Source organism: Ornithorhynchus anatinus, chromosome 9 (assembly GCF_004115215.2).
Source record: "Ornithorhynchus anatinus isolate Pmale09 chromosome 9, mOrnAna1.pri.v4, whole genome shotgun sequence".
NCBI classification, from domain to species: Eukaryota; Metazoa; Chordata; class Mammalia; order Monotremata; family Ornithorhynchidae; genus Ornithorhynchus; species Ornithorhynchus anatinus.
Window position 1 is genome coordinate 52,080,733 of NC_041736.1, and position 16,664 is coordinate 52,097,396.

Consider the following 16,664-nt stretch of genomic DNA (forward strand, 5'->3'; position numbering starts at 1 on the left):
GGCCAGAAGGAGGATGTGGGCAACAGGTTGGCGACAAGACATATTCGACGGAGATACAGTCAGTAAATTGGCATTTAGAAGAGTGAAGTGCGTGGGTTGGGTTGGAGCAGGAGATCAGTGAGGTAAGATAGGAAGGGAGACTTGATTGAGTGCTTTAAAGCTGATGGTAAAGAGATTTTGTTTGATGTGGAGGTGGATGGATAACTGGATATTTTTTGAGGAGTGGGGAGACATGGACTGATTGTATTTTTAGAAAAATGATCTGGACAGCAGAGAGATGGATGGATTAGAGTGGGGAGAGAAAGGAGGCAGGGAGGTCAGCGAGGAGGGTGCTGCAGCAGTCAAGCCAAACTGCAAATCCAAACTGGATTTGAATTTGCAGTTTGCTTTGGCTGCTGCAGCAGCTTCCTAGCTGACTTCCCTGCCTCCTGTCTCTCCCCACTCCAATCTATACTTCACTCTGCTGCCTGGATCATTTTTCTAAAAAAAATTCTATCCATGTTTCCCCACTCCTCATAAAGCTCCAGTGGTTGCCAATCCACCTCTGCACCCAACAGAAACTCCTTACCATCAGCTTTAAAGCACTCCATCTACTTCCGTCTATCTTACTTCACTGCTTTCCTACTACAACCCAGCCAAACTACTCACTGTATCTCAACCCATCTATCTTGCTGCCAATCTCTCACCCACGTCCTGCCTCTGGCCTGGAATGCCTTCCCCCTTCACATTAGATAGACGATCACTCTCCCCACCTTCAAGCTTTAAGGCACATCTCCTCCGAGAAGCCTTCCCTGACTAGACTCTCATTTCCCCTTCTCCCACTCTCTCCTGTATCATCCTTATACTAGGATTGCACCCTTTATTCAGCCCTTCTTCAACCCACACCACTTAAGTACATATCTTTAATTTATTTATACTAATGCCTGCCTCTCCCTCCAGACCGCAAGCTCGCTGTGGGCAGGGAATATGTCTACCAACTGTTATATTGTACTCTCCCACTGCTCTGCACACAGTAAGTACTCAGTAGATATCATTGATTGAATGGATGGAGCAGAAAGGGCAGATTTCAGAGAAGTTGTGAAAGTAGAATTGTAAGGTTAGAACCGACAGGATCGGATGACAGGTCGAATAAGTGGGCTGAATCAGAGAGAGGAGTCGAGGATAATGCCGGGGCTTGGGGCTTGTGAAACAGGGAGGGTGATGGGTGTTGTCTACAGGGATGGGAAAGAAAGGAAAGGGAGATAGGGAAGGAAGACAGCGAAGGGACAGGGTTTGGGTGGAAAGATGAGGATTCTTATTTTACAGATGAAGAAACAGATGCCCAGAGAGTCCAAGTGCCTAAGGTCTAAGGTCACGCTGCAGGCGAATGGTAGAGCCAGGACAAGAAACCAGGTCTCTAAGTCCCAATCCCGTGCTCCTTCCACTAGTCCAGGTCCTTCTATATCAGTGAAATATGCATTTCAGACATTCTGGCACAACAACATCAAGTTATGATAAATCAATTCCTGAATCAAAAAATCCACTTACCGCCTTTTCAAATGATGTTTTCGGAAATTTCTACCAAACTTGGTTTCACTCTGGTATTTGTCTGAAAAACCAACTCTGTCAGTCTGATATTGCCAATGGACTCTGATGAAGCCATACTGTAATGAATCGCTGTGATTAGTTTTAGGCTATAATGCTCCACATAGCAAAACAGCTTGACTGTGCCAAAAGAAGTGATCCAATTCTTATAAGACCAGATTCAAGCTCCATCTGGTTTCCAACAAGCGGAAGCCCTAATAACTATTTCTAGGGGACTCTGCAGCCAAAGCAAAAAAGAAGTTGATTTAATTGCCTACTGGAGCTTATTCATTTTGCCCTCTGAAGCACCAAATGTGTTCCAATCCCTATTTTCTTCACACACAAAAGAGACACTAGGCTACATCTCTTTTAAATTATTTTTATTTTTGTGTAAGCTAAAAGGAAATTTACACACTTAAATCTCAAAAGACCTTGGGCATGCACATTAGTTAACCTTGTTAGAGGTTCTTCTACATATCTTTCTTTTTTCCATAGGAATTTCCCCAAACATTTACAACCCATAGTTTTTACTGTATGTACAGCCTAAACCATAGCAATCTATGATTATGTCATTTTACACTGTGCAAAATCCTCAAACGAAATAGTGGTACAATAGAAGGAAAAAAAACATCAACAGGTAAATTTCATTGTAAGACATTCAGACAATTTTGGTCCTTCTCCAAATCAAATTGATTAAAAGAGACACCAATCTCTTCATAACTCCCCCTAATCAAATTCTAACAATGATCCATACCAAAAGGACAGATTAGGAACTGATGACCGTACCTTTTACAAAAGGTCATTTAGCAATCTGCCGGACTGAAAAGATTAAAACAACCCCAAATCCTCGGAATTAGCCGATTTCTAAGGATCCGAAACAAACCCACCACTCACACAAAAATAAAAGTGACTTTTGCATTCTTTTGGGATAGCAAAATATAGCAAAAGTAATCAATATATGCTAGAAACAAAGGACAATTAATGTAATCTGAAAACATTGAAGGGGATTTCAGACAGTGAAGATCTGAATTTTGGATTTTTTTTTTTAATTTTTAAAGTTTTGTAAGAAGGACACCACCAGTGTATTTCACAAAGACATAAATGTATACACCCCAGCAACACAAAAAGAATAAATCTCCAAAAATGTTCACCCCCAATTATTTACATTTTTCTAATATAAATTTAGGACCTCAGTATGTAAATAAATATACATTGCTATGTATACCTTTCTAGTGCTGCTTACCAACCAATCAGCTGAACTTGAATTTGTTTTAATTAAAAGCAAGAATGCTTTTGCTGGCAGGGGCGAGGGAGGCAGGAAAAAAAAAATCAATAGAAATTGTCCAATTTCCATCCGCTTATCAGGCTACTTTATCCTGGCAGCTTGTTGAAGGGGTTAACGTGGCTGGGAACATCAACACCTTGGCATGCATGAAAGTCAAGTCGGGAAGGCTCGCAATCACCTTGGCAGCCTCTTCACTGAGGTGCTCCTCCTTTTTAGGTCTCCTGTTTACAGAAGAAAAAAGAAAAGTACGTCACTTACACGGCTGTCTCCCTCCCCTAGACTGTAAGCCCGTTGTGGTCAGGGAGGGATCTTCTCTCTTTATTGCTGTATTGCACTCTGCAAGCGCTCAATAAATACGAATGAAGGAATGGATGCCGTCCATCCTCGGATCACTAGTCTCCCCCACCCCCAGCAACATTGCAGCTAACTGCACCTTTTTTGCAAATGCTGGCTCCTCAGCCTTGCTCTAAAGCACAACCACGTGCTACACTAACCCATGATGGAGGCCTGTGTTTTCAAATGCTGGATCTCTGAAGGAGAGGAGACTACTATCAGTAGATAAGAGTCTTACCCAACAACCAAAAACCCAAGCCCCATCCGACGACTCTCCTCGCCTCTAGAACAGTATGATGGGGACGGAGAAGCTGTCATGCATTCTTTACCCTACAGGCCTCCCCCATTTGTCATCCATAACCAAAAGTTTAAGTGACTTAAAAAGTTAAAAAAGCTAAAAAGTTAAAAGATGAGTCTGGTCCAAGCTTCTGGAAATGGAAGACTCAGGCTTCGGGAATTCCCAAAGACAGAAACTGCCTCAGAGGAAACAGCCCAAGCCCTGGGGATTCCCATCTGGGAACCATTAGCAGAGGCCTCGGGCTGCTTTCTACTACTCTGGATGGCCAGGCAGACAGAGAGAGAGGCAATCTTGAAGGAAACCAGGGTCTAAACCACAGAGGGTTCTGCAGATCATTATCACAAGCTAACCGGGTCCCGGGAGCACGGAGGTGGGAGGGCAGAGACTGCAGCGTAGATACGATGGGCTCTCCACCGCCAATACCCAGAAAACAAGTGGGTGGCGGCCGCTGCATCATCTGAAATTTCAAGCAACAGCAACAGTCTGTCTCCCCCTCTAGACTGTAAGCTCGTTGTGGGCAAGGAACGTGTCTACCCATTCTGTTGTATTGTACTCACCCAAGCGGTTACTTACTACAGTGCTCTGCACACAGTAAGCGCTGAATAAATACCACCGTTTGATAAGAATATAATTGGTTGCCTTTCTGGAATCCATTCCTCAGTCTATTTGGGAATATCCCCAGTTTTGAGAAATATTTTCCCTTAGCTGATCAAAATATTTTTGCTCCCAAATTCCTTCTTTCAATGACTGACACCAATCCTTTTTTATGGTATTTGTTATGTGCTTACTATGTGCCAGACACTGTACTATGCACTGGAGTAGCAACAAGCTAATCAAGTTGGACTCAATCCATGTCCCACATGGGGCTCAGAGTCTTAATTCCCATTTTACAGATGAGGTAACCAAGGCACAGACCAGTTAAGTGAATTGCCCAAGGTCACACAGCAGACAAGTGGCAGAGCTGGGATTAGAGATCAGGTCCTTATGACTCCCAGTCCTGTGCTCTATCCACTTGACCATACTGGTTCTAAGTTTTTGCTTCCTTTCATGGGGGTACTCTTTAGGCACTGGGTCCAGAGTTAATCTGCTTCTGCCTGTTAAGTGGCTGTCTAAATTCTTTGGGAGTTTTCCATATAAAATGCATCCATTGCAGTTAATTAGATGAACCCCTAGATATTTTTCCTCCCAAATCATGACTTCTCATTGTAATCCACACAGAAATCATATGGGAATGAAAAAAACTGTGAGGAACAACTGACGATCAACAGACACCAGAATTTTAGGATGAAAATGCAGTAGTTGGGATGCTTTCAGACATGCTGAAAGTATGCTGAGGAGCAGCATGGCATAGTGGATAGAGCATGGGCTTGAGAGTCAGAAAGTCATGGGTTCTAATCCCAACTTCGCCACTTGCCTACTGTGTGGCCTTGGGCAAGCCACTTCACTTCTCAGTACCTCAGTTATCTCATCTGTAAAATGGGAATGAAGACTGTGAGCCCCATGTGGGAAAGGGACTGAGTCCAACCCAATTTGCTTGTATCCACCCCAGTGCTTAGTACAGTGCCTGGCACATAGTAAGTGCTTAACAAATACCATTTTTATTATTATTATTATAATATGCTAGGGACGCAGCATAGACAAACCTCAGCTGAGCTTAGATTCTAAGGCAGTGGATTAGGAGCAAAACAGCCAAGTGAGGCTTCACTGAGGAAAACTCCCACCTGGAATCACATACTTGCTTCTTCCATAGTGGGTGCTTTCCAAAATACATTTTGGCTAGAATGCAGTTGGGGAATTAGGGATAGTTCTTCCAACAACTGCTCCTGTCTGGAGAGACAGGCATACAATAATGGGATTTTTCCTTAATGGGCGATTTGGCCTTCCCTAACTAAACCCTCATTTCCTCATCTCCCACTCCCTTCTGCAGTATCCTTGCACTGGGATTTGCACTCTTTATTCACCCCCACCTCAGCACTTTTGCACATATCTGTAATTTATTTATATGGTCTGTCTCCTCTCTAGACTGTAAAATTGATGTGCGTTTCTACCAACTCCGTTGTAGTGTTCTCTCCCAAATGCTTAGTACACTGCTCTGTACACGGTAAGCACTCAATAAGTATAATTGATTAATTTGCCAAGGACATAACCTCCTCACTATAGGAGAACAGACTGTCCCTGAATCTGGGGTAAAGGATGATAACCTCTCGTCAAAAACAGGTATAGTGGTAGCAAGGGCTGGAGGAAGGGGTAGGAAGAAGAATGGTTCCTCTCTGCCTTATAATGACCTCTGATCCTGACAGTGCCTGCAGGCTTCCCTCCAATGGCCAGGATGTGATGCCTCACCCTCCAGGGAGCGACTCAATATTGGTTGAGCTGGCACAACTCCTCGGGTTCTTGGGCACTATCTATATGGTTAGAAATCTCCATCGGCAGACTCCATCATGTCGGCAATGCCCAACAAATCTCAATAGTTATTAAATGCTCATTCTTACTAGAAGAATATTTTATTAATTTGTGTGTCTAAAGTTGTGTCAAATTGGACATCATTTCATTAATAATTTAGTGGGATCACTATGTAATGGGCTCCTGACTCTCCCCAATGAGACAAAGATGGGCTGTAAATTGGCAGTGCTGGGAAAGTGAAGAGTGGAGAAAAGGAGGGGCTGAGAGAAAAGTAATTTAGTACCACCCAGAAGAAAATGCCATTTCCTCAAAATAAAACACTGAGGTGTGTTAGGTGTAGGCAGGGGATGAGTCAAGAGAAATATGTGGATTCAGTTTGGAGTCATTTTATACAACTGATTTGACTCAAGTTATCTGAGTGAATGAGGCAAAAATTTGTGTATCTGAGTTAAGAACAAAGTAATATCTTGATCTCATTTAAAAGGCTCTGACTGAGAAAGTGACGATCTGTTTCTTAGATTGGAACTAATGTCTTCCTAAACCTGGTATTCCTAAAACATGCCATAAACTAAGATTTATCTTTTGCCTTTTTTGTGGACAAATCCTCCTACTCACAAATCCTACTCCTCCATTCTCCTTTACTTGGATCTGTACCCTTTAAATACCTGATATTCATCCCGCCCTCAGCCCCACAGTATATATGTACACATCTGTAATTTATTTATTTATATTAATGCCTGCTCCCCCTTTTGGAGAGAAAATGTGTCTACCAACTCTGCTGTATTATACTCTGCCCAAAGGGTTTAGAACAGTGCCCTGCACCCAGAAAATGCTCAATAAATACCACAGATTGATTGATAGGGAGTTTTCAGATTAGAGTTGATTTTTTTTTCCCCTTAAATTTCAAGTTTCCAAACTCCACTCCTCAAGGCTTTGGCCTTTCAGGGAACCCAGTGGCAATCTACCAAGGAAAGATCCCAATTAGTGAGTCAATTAGGCATGTCTGGCACCAAGAGTGGCTATTTGTTTGGCTTTGACCTATATGCGAAAACAAAGCATGTAGAAATTCTTACACAAGACAGATCAATACTTTATCTGGCTTTTGTCTCCCCTGAAGCTAATGCCCGAGAAGCTGAGCAGCGACTGTAGCATTAGGTGCACATAGGGCACGCAATAGATATTTCCTGATAGTGGTGCTAACTGTACAATTTTAAAAAGCAGCTTTTGCCATGCAATGAAGTACCTGTGAATCTTGACTGTTCCCAACCAGTGACACTAAATGGTGCCCTTTCTGAGGGACCTCATTTTGCAGAAAGTGACCGGCACCACACTCGCCAGGGATTAGCCCTGGGGCCTATGGCAGAGCCACAGGACTGGTCCAAAGGGCCCAATACCCACAAGACCCTAGAGAGGTTCTGGCCAGCCAGCTCCACAGAGAACCGGGAAGGAGCCCAGCTCTGTGACAGGAGAGGTGGTAGGAACTGTCTTCAAGAGAAGAGAAGCAGTGTGGCTTAGAGGAAAGAGCACGGGCTTGGGAGTCAGAGGTTGTGGGTTCTAATCCCAGCTCCGCCACTTGTCAGCTCTGGGACTTTGGACAAATCACTTCACTTTGTACCTCAGTTCCCTCATCTGTAAAATGGGGATTAAGACTGTGAGCCCCACGTGGGACAACCTGATTACGCTGTATCTACTCCAGTGCTTAGAACAGTGCTTGGCACATAGTAAGGGCTTAACAAATATCATCACTATTATTATTATTATTCAAAGTTGTGTCTCATGCCTCCAGAGAAGAGGTGAGGATTGGTTACCTTGGGTTGGGAAAGGTGTACTTCATCACCACTTCCACAACAAACAGGTACAAGGGGCTCACAGTCTAAGTCAGAAGGAGGACGACTTAATCCCCATCTTACAGATGAGGTAACTGAAGCACAGAGAAGTTAAGTGACTTCCCCAAGGCCCCACGGCAGACAAGTGGCAGAGCTGGCATTAGGACCCAAGTCCTCTGACTCCCTGGCCCATGTTCTTCCTGTTAAGTCATATTGCTTCCCCACGCAGCTAGTTAGCAGATAGCAGGAAATGGAGCTATTTGTAGGATGGATAAACTTCACAGCTATAAGAATTTGCTTTCTGCTACTATTGGTCCATGCCAGACTTCAGAATGAATCATTTTTTCATAGAGACCCCTCAAAGCCTCTGGTTAACTTGTTCCTTAATCTTTCATTAATATCTCTTCACCATTCCTGGTTGAGTCCCCTCTCTAATATCTAGTTCTAATCAGAACCAGGTGAGAAATAAATGTGTGTGAAGGAGGCTGGAAAGAAATCTCCCATATGTAACATTCCTGGCTTGGTAGCAAACAAAATCACTCAGTATTTATACAATAAAGTTTAAGATGCTTTTCCTGGTGGATGGCAAGAAGCTAGTTAATAAGTCAATCAATGGTATTTGCTGACCACTTACTTGTGCAGAACATTACACCAAGTGCTTGGGAGAGTACAACCAAAAGAGTTGGTAGACATACTCCCTGCTCAGAAGGAGCTAGCTGAAGGAAATTCTGATACAGACAATAGTAGATGGAACAATTACATAGACTTACTATCCCCACAGCACTGAAACAATCATGTTCACTTTGCAATCTCCTTAGGCCTGCCCGGACCAGTTGCCTTCACTGGATGCTTAAGCCAAACGTTTTGTCAACCTAGGCTGGCTTCACTATTCAGATTATTTCCAGTCTCATTCTCTCTCACATGGAGAATTGGTGCAATCAGATCAAAGGCTCCTCGAGAAAAGGTACAGTATATTTTAATTTCAAGTTAATTTCAAGCATATGCTCAGTAATGAATATTAACTGATTGATGAAGGCTTTAGGGTCCTTTAGCTTTTCACTGGAACAAGCATTTCTATTTTCAACTTACTCCTGTCTCATTAGCCCCATAATAATTTGGTTCAAAGGAACTTAGCTTAGACACAAAACTGATGTACATAAAAAGCAACTCCGCATATGAAGTATATGGACATTTATCTTAAAAAAACAAAAAACTAAATACCCTTCCCACAGGAGGAATACAGGAAGTGAAAAAGATAAAATTAGTATGTTTTTCTACCAACGCAGTATAAATTGTTACTTACCCTATGTGAGTGGGTAAGTGGCTATTAGGCTGGCAGACTTAATCATATACTAAATTTGTATTCAAGCTTTGGCCAGTTTAACTGTTCCATGTCAGGAAAAGTTAAAGCACCTCTGTTTCTGGCTGATTTACAGACTGTTAGTCCACTACGGTTAGATATAATGAATACATGAAGCTGCTTTTAAGGGTGTTACTATGTGCAAGCAAAGCTCGTGTTTATTTAACATTTAAAATGAGAAGTCCAATGAAAGAATAGTGAATTAAAAGTTGCCACTCCAACTGAAGAGAAAAAAAATATTCTCAAAGGGCAGCAATTATCCTTGTTAAGAATCCACCTAAGGACTTATTTACAAAGACAGGGATGAAATGGAGGTCTGACCTATCAGATTTCCTTTCTTCAGACTACCAGCTTTATTTAGCATCATAACCCATGGAAGGCTTAATCACGCAAATCCTTTTTTGAACTCTCAGTAAATATGAGTTGTGGAAGGGTTAAGGCAAATGATACGTAAAGGAACAGAGCACTTGTAATGCATGTTCATTCTGCAATAAGTCTTGCACCTAAGGGTTCAGGCAAACTCACCCTATTTGCTTTTGCTCATACTGAGCTTTTAAATTCTGAATTGCATTACATAAACAGATTTCAGGCATAAACTTTATCTAGCCACCCCCAAATGGAAATCATGTGAGTTGGCAGCTAGGGTGGTTTGAAATTTATATTATATGCATAGGAGACTCTTTTTTAAAACGAGAAGTTAGTTAATGATGACCCCCAAAATAAAGCAGACAATTTCAAAATGGGAGCAAGTGCCATGACAAGCCTGTTAAGAGAGTCTCCGGCTCTGCAGCACGCGGCTTTGGGAACTGATCCAGAAAAGGCAAGCTAACCTTGAAGTCTAGAGCTCCTCCTAATGGTATGAAGATTAAATATACATGGCTAACAATCTCAAAATTCTTCACATAGCAACTGGCAGGGGTTAGGGATGAAAAACAAGAAACAAATTTAAAGGACTAAAATACACAATGCCTGATCGAACTGACTACACATTTTCTTGTTACATCAAGGTCAGGCTAACTCCGATTCTGTGACCTGCCATTTTTGTTAGCAAATGCTGATTTTTAAAATCAGTGAGTTCACCTAATTGCATCCCGATATCGAAAGTGAACTGGTTAGGTATTTATTTGAAAAAGTACATTTTATTTTATTTGGGAAAAACCCACGTAATACTGGATTCTTCTTTACAGGATGCTTCATTAAATATATAGTTTTAAATGGGCTGTTTTAATGGTTTAAACTCCATTAGCTTCAAATAAACACTAGGATAAAAGTTTACAGCTAAGATACAGGGTACTGGCATGATTAAGGCAGATTTGTCTTGTTTTTGTCTGTCTCCCCCGATTAGACTGTGAGCCCATCACTGGACAGGGATTGTCTCTGTTGCCGAATTGTACATTCCAAGCGCTTAGTACAGTGCTCTGCACATAGTAAGCGCTCAATAAATACTATTGAATGAATGAATTTGAAGGATTCTGTTCACATCATAAACCCCATCAAGGGAACTGGTGGGGGGAGGGCTCTTCTGCAGATATTAATACTGTAGCAAGTTTTCAAATTCTAATTATGCCCAGTCCTTTTTAGGTTTACAAAGAGTGGAGTTTCAAAACAACAATGTGATCATTCATGTCCTCCGAGGAAGGTAAAAGGCTTGCTACACCACCCCCCAATTAATGAATATTTTCTTCAGTTTAAGATGTCTATTGCAGCAGTGCTGGCTACAAGAATCTGAAGTGTGGGCGGAGGCATTCATTCAGAAAGAACAGCTGAAATACTTTTCAGAGTAGTGTACAGAAAGTGGGCCTTCAAAGATAAATACTTCTTTTTAAAAGTGAGGGTGAATCACGGGGTTGGAGGGGAAGGAAAAGATATAAACAATACTCTTCCTGCAATATGAATTCTCTTGGTTATGAGCCTTTCCGTATCAGGTAATTTCATTAAACATTGCCAACAGATGTTTCATTAAACCTCCAATGAACACTTCTCAGAAACTTAGCCACTGTTGTACTTTACCTTGTAGATGTGCTCGTCTTCTCGACAGTGGACATGAGTCTTGCGAATGCATCGGTCACCTTCAGACTTGAGTTACACGTTTCCAGTTTTGAAGTTGTCAACTCATACAACTCCGGATCCACACCTTATAGTATAAAATGATAGTCAGTAATGGGAACATACACCTGGATCGTTAGTTACAATCCAAGCTGCAAAAGGCATAATTCTGCAAACATCTGAGTCATTCAATTATCAAAAAATATTATGAAAACATCAAATATTAGTTTGCCTGTTATTTTAACCACAATTTGAAAAGCTTTCCTAGAGCAGAGTGATATGTTACTGATGAAAAGTTTAGCCTCTAAGACCCTGAAAATAAGAAAATACATAGCTCCAAATGGTTCATAAAATTTGATGTATAAAAATTTGCTAATTTAGGTTTATTTGAAATAGGAGAGACATGTGCTACTTTTAAATGTAATGATAAAATTTAATATTACTACATTAAATCATCATTAAAATTTCTCTCAAACCACTCTAAAAGTGTTAAATCTTACTTTTATCAACTTTGTGATAAATTTTTAGTAGTGCTTTTAAAACTGACCCCCACTCCAAATTTGTCACTGTTATTCCAGTCCAGAAAATCTACGCAGTTTAACCCTAAGCAAAGTGAACACGGATGAAATTCAGATGTTTGTTTTTTTGTCGAAATCTGATGCTCTTTTTCATTTTTAATTACGATTAGAAGGCGTGCGTGCGTGCGTGTGTGTGTGAAAGTTCTCCCTTCACTATGAGCCACAATAATGGCAATGTGATTGTCTCCAGAGCCAAATGTTCATTCCCAAAGGGCTCCTTTCCACTGCTGGGTGGATGAGGACTATGTAAACTGAGGAAGGCAGGGAAGGAGGTCACCTTTGTGCTGGGAGAAGGTACAAGATGTCCATCAAATCAGGGTCCCTCTGCCCCAGCACTGGGTGTGGTATACCTAGCTGGGGTGCTAGAAAAAATACAACAGCAAGGCTAGATTTTTAAACATTTTAAGGCTCTAGAAATCAGGTATCAATCTGTCTTCAATTCAGACTGATGGCTTTGTGCCACCAGGTTTCTGGTTATAAATTACACTTGGGTCCAAAATGATCCCACCTCAGGATCTACGAGTCTAAATGTTTAAAAGGATAGTCCCACAACCTTATCAGTCCAAATTCTGGGGATTTCATTCCTGTAAATATTCCCACACACCAGCCACATAAATATGTAAATGGTGATTTTTTCACTGCCCACCCACTTTTGCCTTATATGAGCACAAATGAATGAGATGCCAAGCACTTCCTGAATATTAATGTTGAGCTGGGGCCGGTGGAGTCTAGAACTATATCTTATGTCAACCCCTCCCCACAGGTTGTTAATCTCCAGAGAAACACCTTATACTTCAATTATTATTGCTTAACTACAGGGCCATAAATTGTGATCATTAACTTTTCAACACCTGATAGGCATTAACTTTGAGAGAATTCTTTCTTTGTACCAATGGGAAATATCTTCGCCTAACCGGAATCATCCCAAACTCACTGGGACAGTCTTGTTCTAGGCTTTATACTTTCGAATCACAAGAAATGCTCTCCTTTTTGGATAATTTACATATTGAAATGGAAAAACAGGAATAGAACATGATTTAATATACTTTCTAGGAATTAACAAACAAAAATAGATCTCAGATGTTCACAGAACTCAAGCAAAAGCGGCAAGCCCCACAGTCTTGACTTTCAACAAGGGAGGAAGGCTATAGAAAATGCATTTTGACTCTCACTAAACTCTGAGATCCCATTAAGGCAAAAGTGGGTAACATTCTAGAAAAATATAAACAATTAAAATACACTTGCGTTTTTTCTACAGGGTTGCAATTTTAGTAAAATAAGGTACAAGTTACACATTTCTTCAAGGGTCAGAGGAGTATTTTAAAAGGTTAGGTTCTAACTACAAAGGTTCCTTAGTTAAGTTAATGTATAATGAATATATCACGCTCCTGCTACATGAATTAACTATCTCCTCATTGGCAACAAAAAGGAGCTGGAAAAAACCCAGCTAGTACGCAGCTGGTGCTGTCTTAATTTTCTAAAAGTAACCCTGGTTATTGCTGTCAGACAAGTAGTAAATTAAGTAGTGGACTTTTCCAAAATAGCGGAACTACTTCTCTAAAACAGTGTGACTCCACAATATAAATAATTGAGAGAGTTATGGGTTTCTTGACAGAACCTTAATGAGGTCTAAGTTACATGAAACAAGTAGCCAACAAATTTCTATGCCAACCTCCTCAATAAATTTCACACACAAAGTAATTGCAAGCTAAGACACAAATGACTTTCCCAGAAACAAGTCAGAAAAAGTGCAAACAAGTGGTGAAATGGCATACCAAGAAAGGTGTTAATACCTGTAGTTTGATGATAAGTTTGGAACAAAAACTAATAGCCATAAAAAGCCAAAGCAGCTCTTTAGTAATCAAATTTACACAACAGCTACAGCATGTTAATGAGAATATTAAAATGGATAAAAATGGATTCAAAAGTAACCGATACTAAATTAACCATGCTAAAAACACTTTCATTTCCACTAAGAAACTTAAAACTGCTCTTCAACTTGCCTCTTCTGACTCCCAGCCAACTGTACATTAAACCTGGTTACCATTTCACTCCTGTATCTCTTTATGTGCCCATGTTACTTGGGGAAATATACTGCTGGTTTTAAAATGGGCTTTGAAGTATAACTAAAATTAACTTCAGACAAAAATTCAAAAGAAAATTAATGTCTTAATATTAATTCTAATTTAACGGGGCAGGGATCACGAGAATACGAGGCTTGGAAAAGTAGGCTTTAGTATCCATTCCGGGAAATCTATAAAAGCTTTTGGATCTTTACTCATCAAGAATCAAGCTAACTGAAAACTTAAATACATAAAACACATTGCAAAGTGTGACTCTAACACACCCTTACCCTGGTAGGTCCCTTAGATCAAGTGCATTTCGAATTTTAGTAACAGGCAAGAACAATTTTGAGGAACGGACATGGGGATAGGTTGGTTTTTGCAATATTGTGCTAACTAAAGGCACTGCAAACTAGGAATCCATTCAGTTGGATGTGGGGATTTGGCTACTGCACCCACCATGTATAAAGGGGGCGGCTGTACACACGGTCACTAGATCCTCACATCTGGAACTGTGGGCTATCACTCCCTCAGTCATTTTTCCTTCCTGGGCCTTCCCCCTCCAGTTTCACTTCTCTAAGTTGGGAGGGCCTCTCCTATGGAGCAGGGCAAACCAGGCTGCTCTTAGGGATTAAGGTGGCTGTGAGAGGGTCAGCTGGGGGTCGGGGTGGGGGGGAGGAGGAGGAGGACCATACCCTCCCTGCTCCAGCCATGGGGGTCAGGTTGGTACACCATCTGTAGCCCTGCGGCCAGTTGGCATGACAACCCGATCCTAACTCCAAGTGACAGGGGCTCCTGGAAACCCTCTTAAAGAAAATGTAAACATAAAAATGTGATTACAGTTTTCACTTTTTATTCAATTGAAAGTAGAAAATGACAGGTACATTATAGTCCTCTGGTCCATAGACTGGATCTCTGCAGGGCTGAACATTAATTGTACAGGCATTTCCCAACATCTATTCAGGTGTCTAACTGCTGGAAGTCCCACAGCACCTCTCTTTTCTAGAAACTTTCATAACATTTCTCTTTCAGCAGGGACTTCACAGCACACCTTCTATTTAAGAAGTGACTACATAAAAACTCTAATAGAGTTCTCGGTGCATCTCTGTAAACAAGCACTGGGTCCCAGTATTTCAGGACTTAACTATACACTTAGCAGCACCAAAGTACAACTCTATGAATGCCAGATTTGCGATTTTCCTAATCACAGGCACTACAATGTCAAGTCACTTTCGCATATTAAGAGAGGCATAAGTTATTGTCTTTGTATTTTGTTCCCATGGCTTTACAGAATGTGCTTTTGAAAATAAGCATACAAAATATCACATTTTTTATTGGGGGGGGGAAACAACAATCTCCCTTAACTCATTTAGGGCCTAAGGAGGTTAAAAGCCATTCAGATCTAAAAGCTAGCTTCAACTCTTGTCACATTACGCTTGAAAAATTTGCATGGAAAACCCTTCAAAACTGAGTCATTGGTTGTATCTTAGTATCAGAAAATAACAGCAGATAGAGTAAAGAACAATTTATTAGAAAGCCACCGAGGAGCACTACGATGAGATTGTTTCCCTTGTTTATAGGAAAGTCAAGTGATGTGGGCATGCTTTCAGTAAATAATTAGCAGATTAGAGTTGTGGTTTGAACACTCTGCTGACCTGGGATTGTGGTGGTACTGCTAGAGCTACTGTCATCCACGGGCCCAAAGAAATCAAGGTTCAGAAGAGTGGAACCTCCACTAGCTTGAAATTCAGTGACCGGGTTGGTAGGCAGCCATACAGAAGGTAAGCCAAGGGAGGAGGGGTTATGTGTAAAAAGGGGTAAGACACACACTTGAACATGCAAGTTATAATTAGTACTCATTACACAATTTAAAAATCAACAGCAGAACAATGCTTACAGTCTTAGTTTGTCATTTCTAGAGACGATAACAATTTAATTCAATGTACATTTTATCATGTACAATGCAAGGAATTCAACACTAGGAGCTTTTTAGAGAAAAAGAAAAATTTATTTCAATCAAAAATGGAGCAGTACCAGAAAGGCCAGAGGAGGAAACGTTTGCCTAGTTAAAGGGAAACAATACTTTCATCTCACTTCCTCATAAATTAAACCACTGAACAGACCCAAATCAGTCTTTCACAGAAGCACTGGTTAGCCCCTTGCTAATCAATTTGATAAAATTGCTGACAAATATATTTGTCAGGTCTTGGATTCTGATTAATATGTTATTGGCCTAATTTAAAATACAGACAAAACACTAGTAACCAATGCTAGCTGACCCGCCCTCTTTTTTTCCAGTCTCAAGGTGTATTGTTCCCCTTTAACACTGAAACAGTAATCAGAAACAGGATACATTTTAAAGAAGTTACTTGTTAAAAGAAAGCACGATGATTTGACTGAAGTAATAAGACACCAGACGACAGCAAAACGGTCCATCCAGGCTTTCTTTCATCACCGTGTTATTCAATCGGCTTTATTCTAGCTATCCTGGGACCACCGCTACAAAGCAAACTAATAAGGTAGAACAGGTAGTTTTGGTTAAGTGTTTAAACAACTTCTACAGTACAAAAGGAGTCATTGATGCTTATCACTGTGACCATTTGTGAAATTTCACTTCAGTGAATCAACAGGTTAGAGACCAATAGTGAACTTTTTTTCCTTTCAAAAACAAAATTACTGCATTATAATGCCCCTTTTCCAAATTTTAAATGTACAGGGTTACCTACTGCCACATTTAATGTATTGAGATACTGGGCTTAATTCAGAAAGAAAGTGAAAACATAACACTGCACATTTGGTATTTTGGTGTTTTCTGATGTACTAGTAAATCTGAAGATGTAGTCAATAAATAATTATTTTTAGTAAACCTGGTTTTGGTTAAACAATTGTGCTTTGAAGCGACCTCTATC

At 40.7% G+C, this 16,664-nt stretch overlaps 1 protein-coding gene across 2 annotated transcripts in view; it reads right to left on the reverse strand.

Moving 5' to 3' along the window:
* Positions 1-1,926: 1,926 nt before the first annotated feature.
* The window catches only part of AFTPH (aftiphilin), a 68,760-nt gene continuing 54,022 nt past the window's right edge, over positions 1,927-16,664 (reverse strand). Inside the window, exons 8-10 of one of the 2 annotated variants that reach the window (XM_001513113.4) lie at positions 15,411-15,494; positions 11,079-11,202; positions 1,927-3,069 (exon numbers count right to left, since the gene is read on the reverse strand). In XM_001513113.4, coding sequence (XP_001513163.1) covers positions 2,925-3,069; positions 11,079-11,202; positions 15,411-15,494 — 353 coding nt within the window. In that variant the 3' untranslated portion in view covers positions 1,927-2,924. The remainder of the gene's footprint in view (positions 3,070-11,078; positions 11,203-15,410; positions 15,495-16,664) is intronic. The other variant, XM_007672066.3, reaches the window with a different exon arrangement.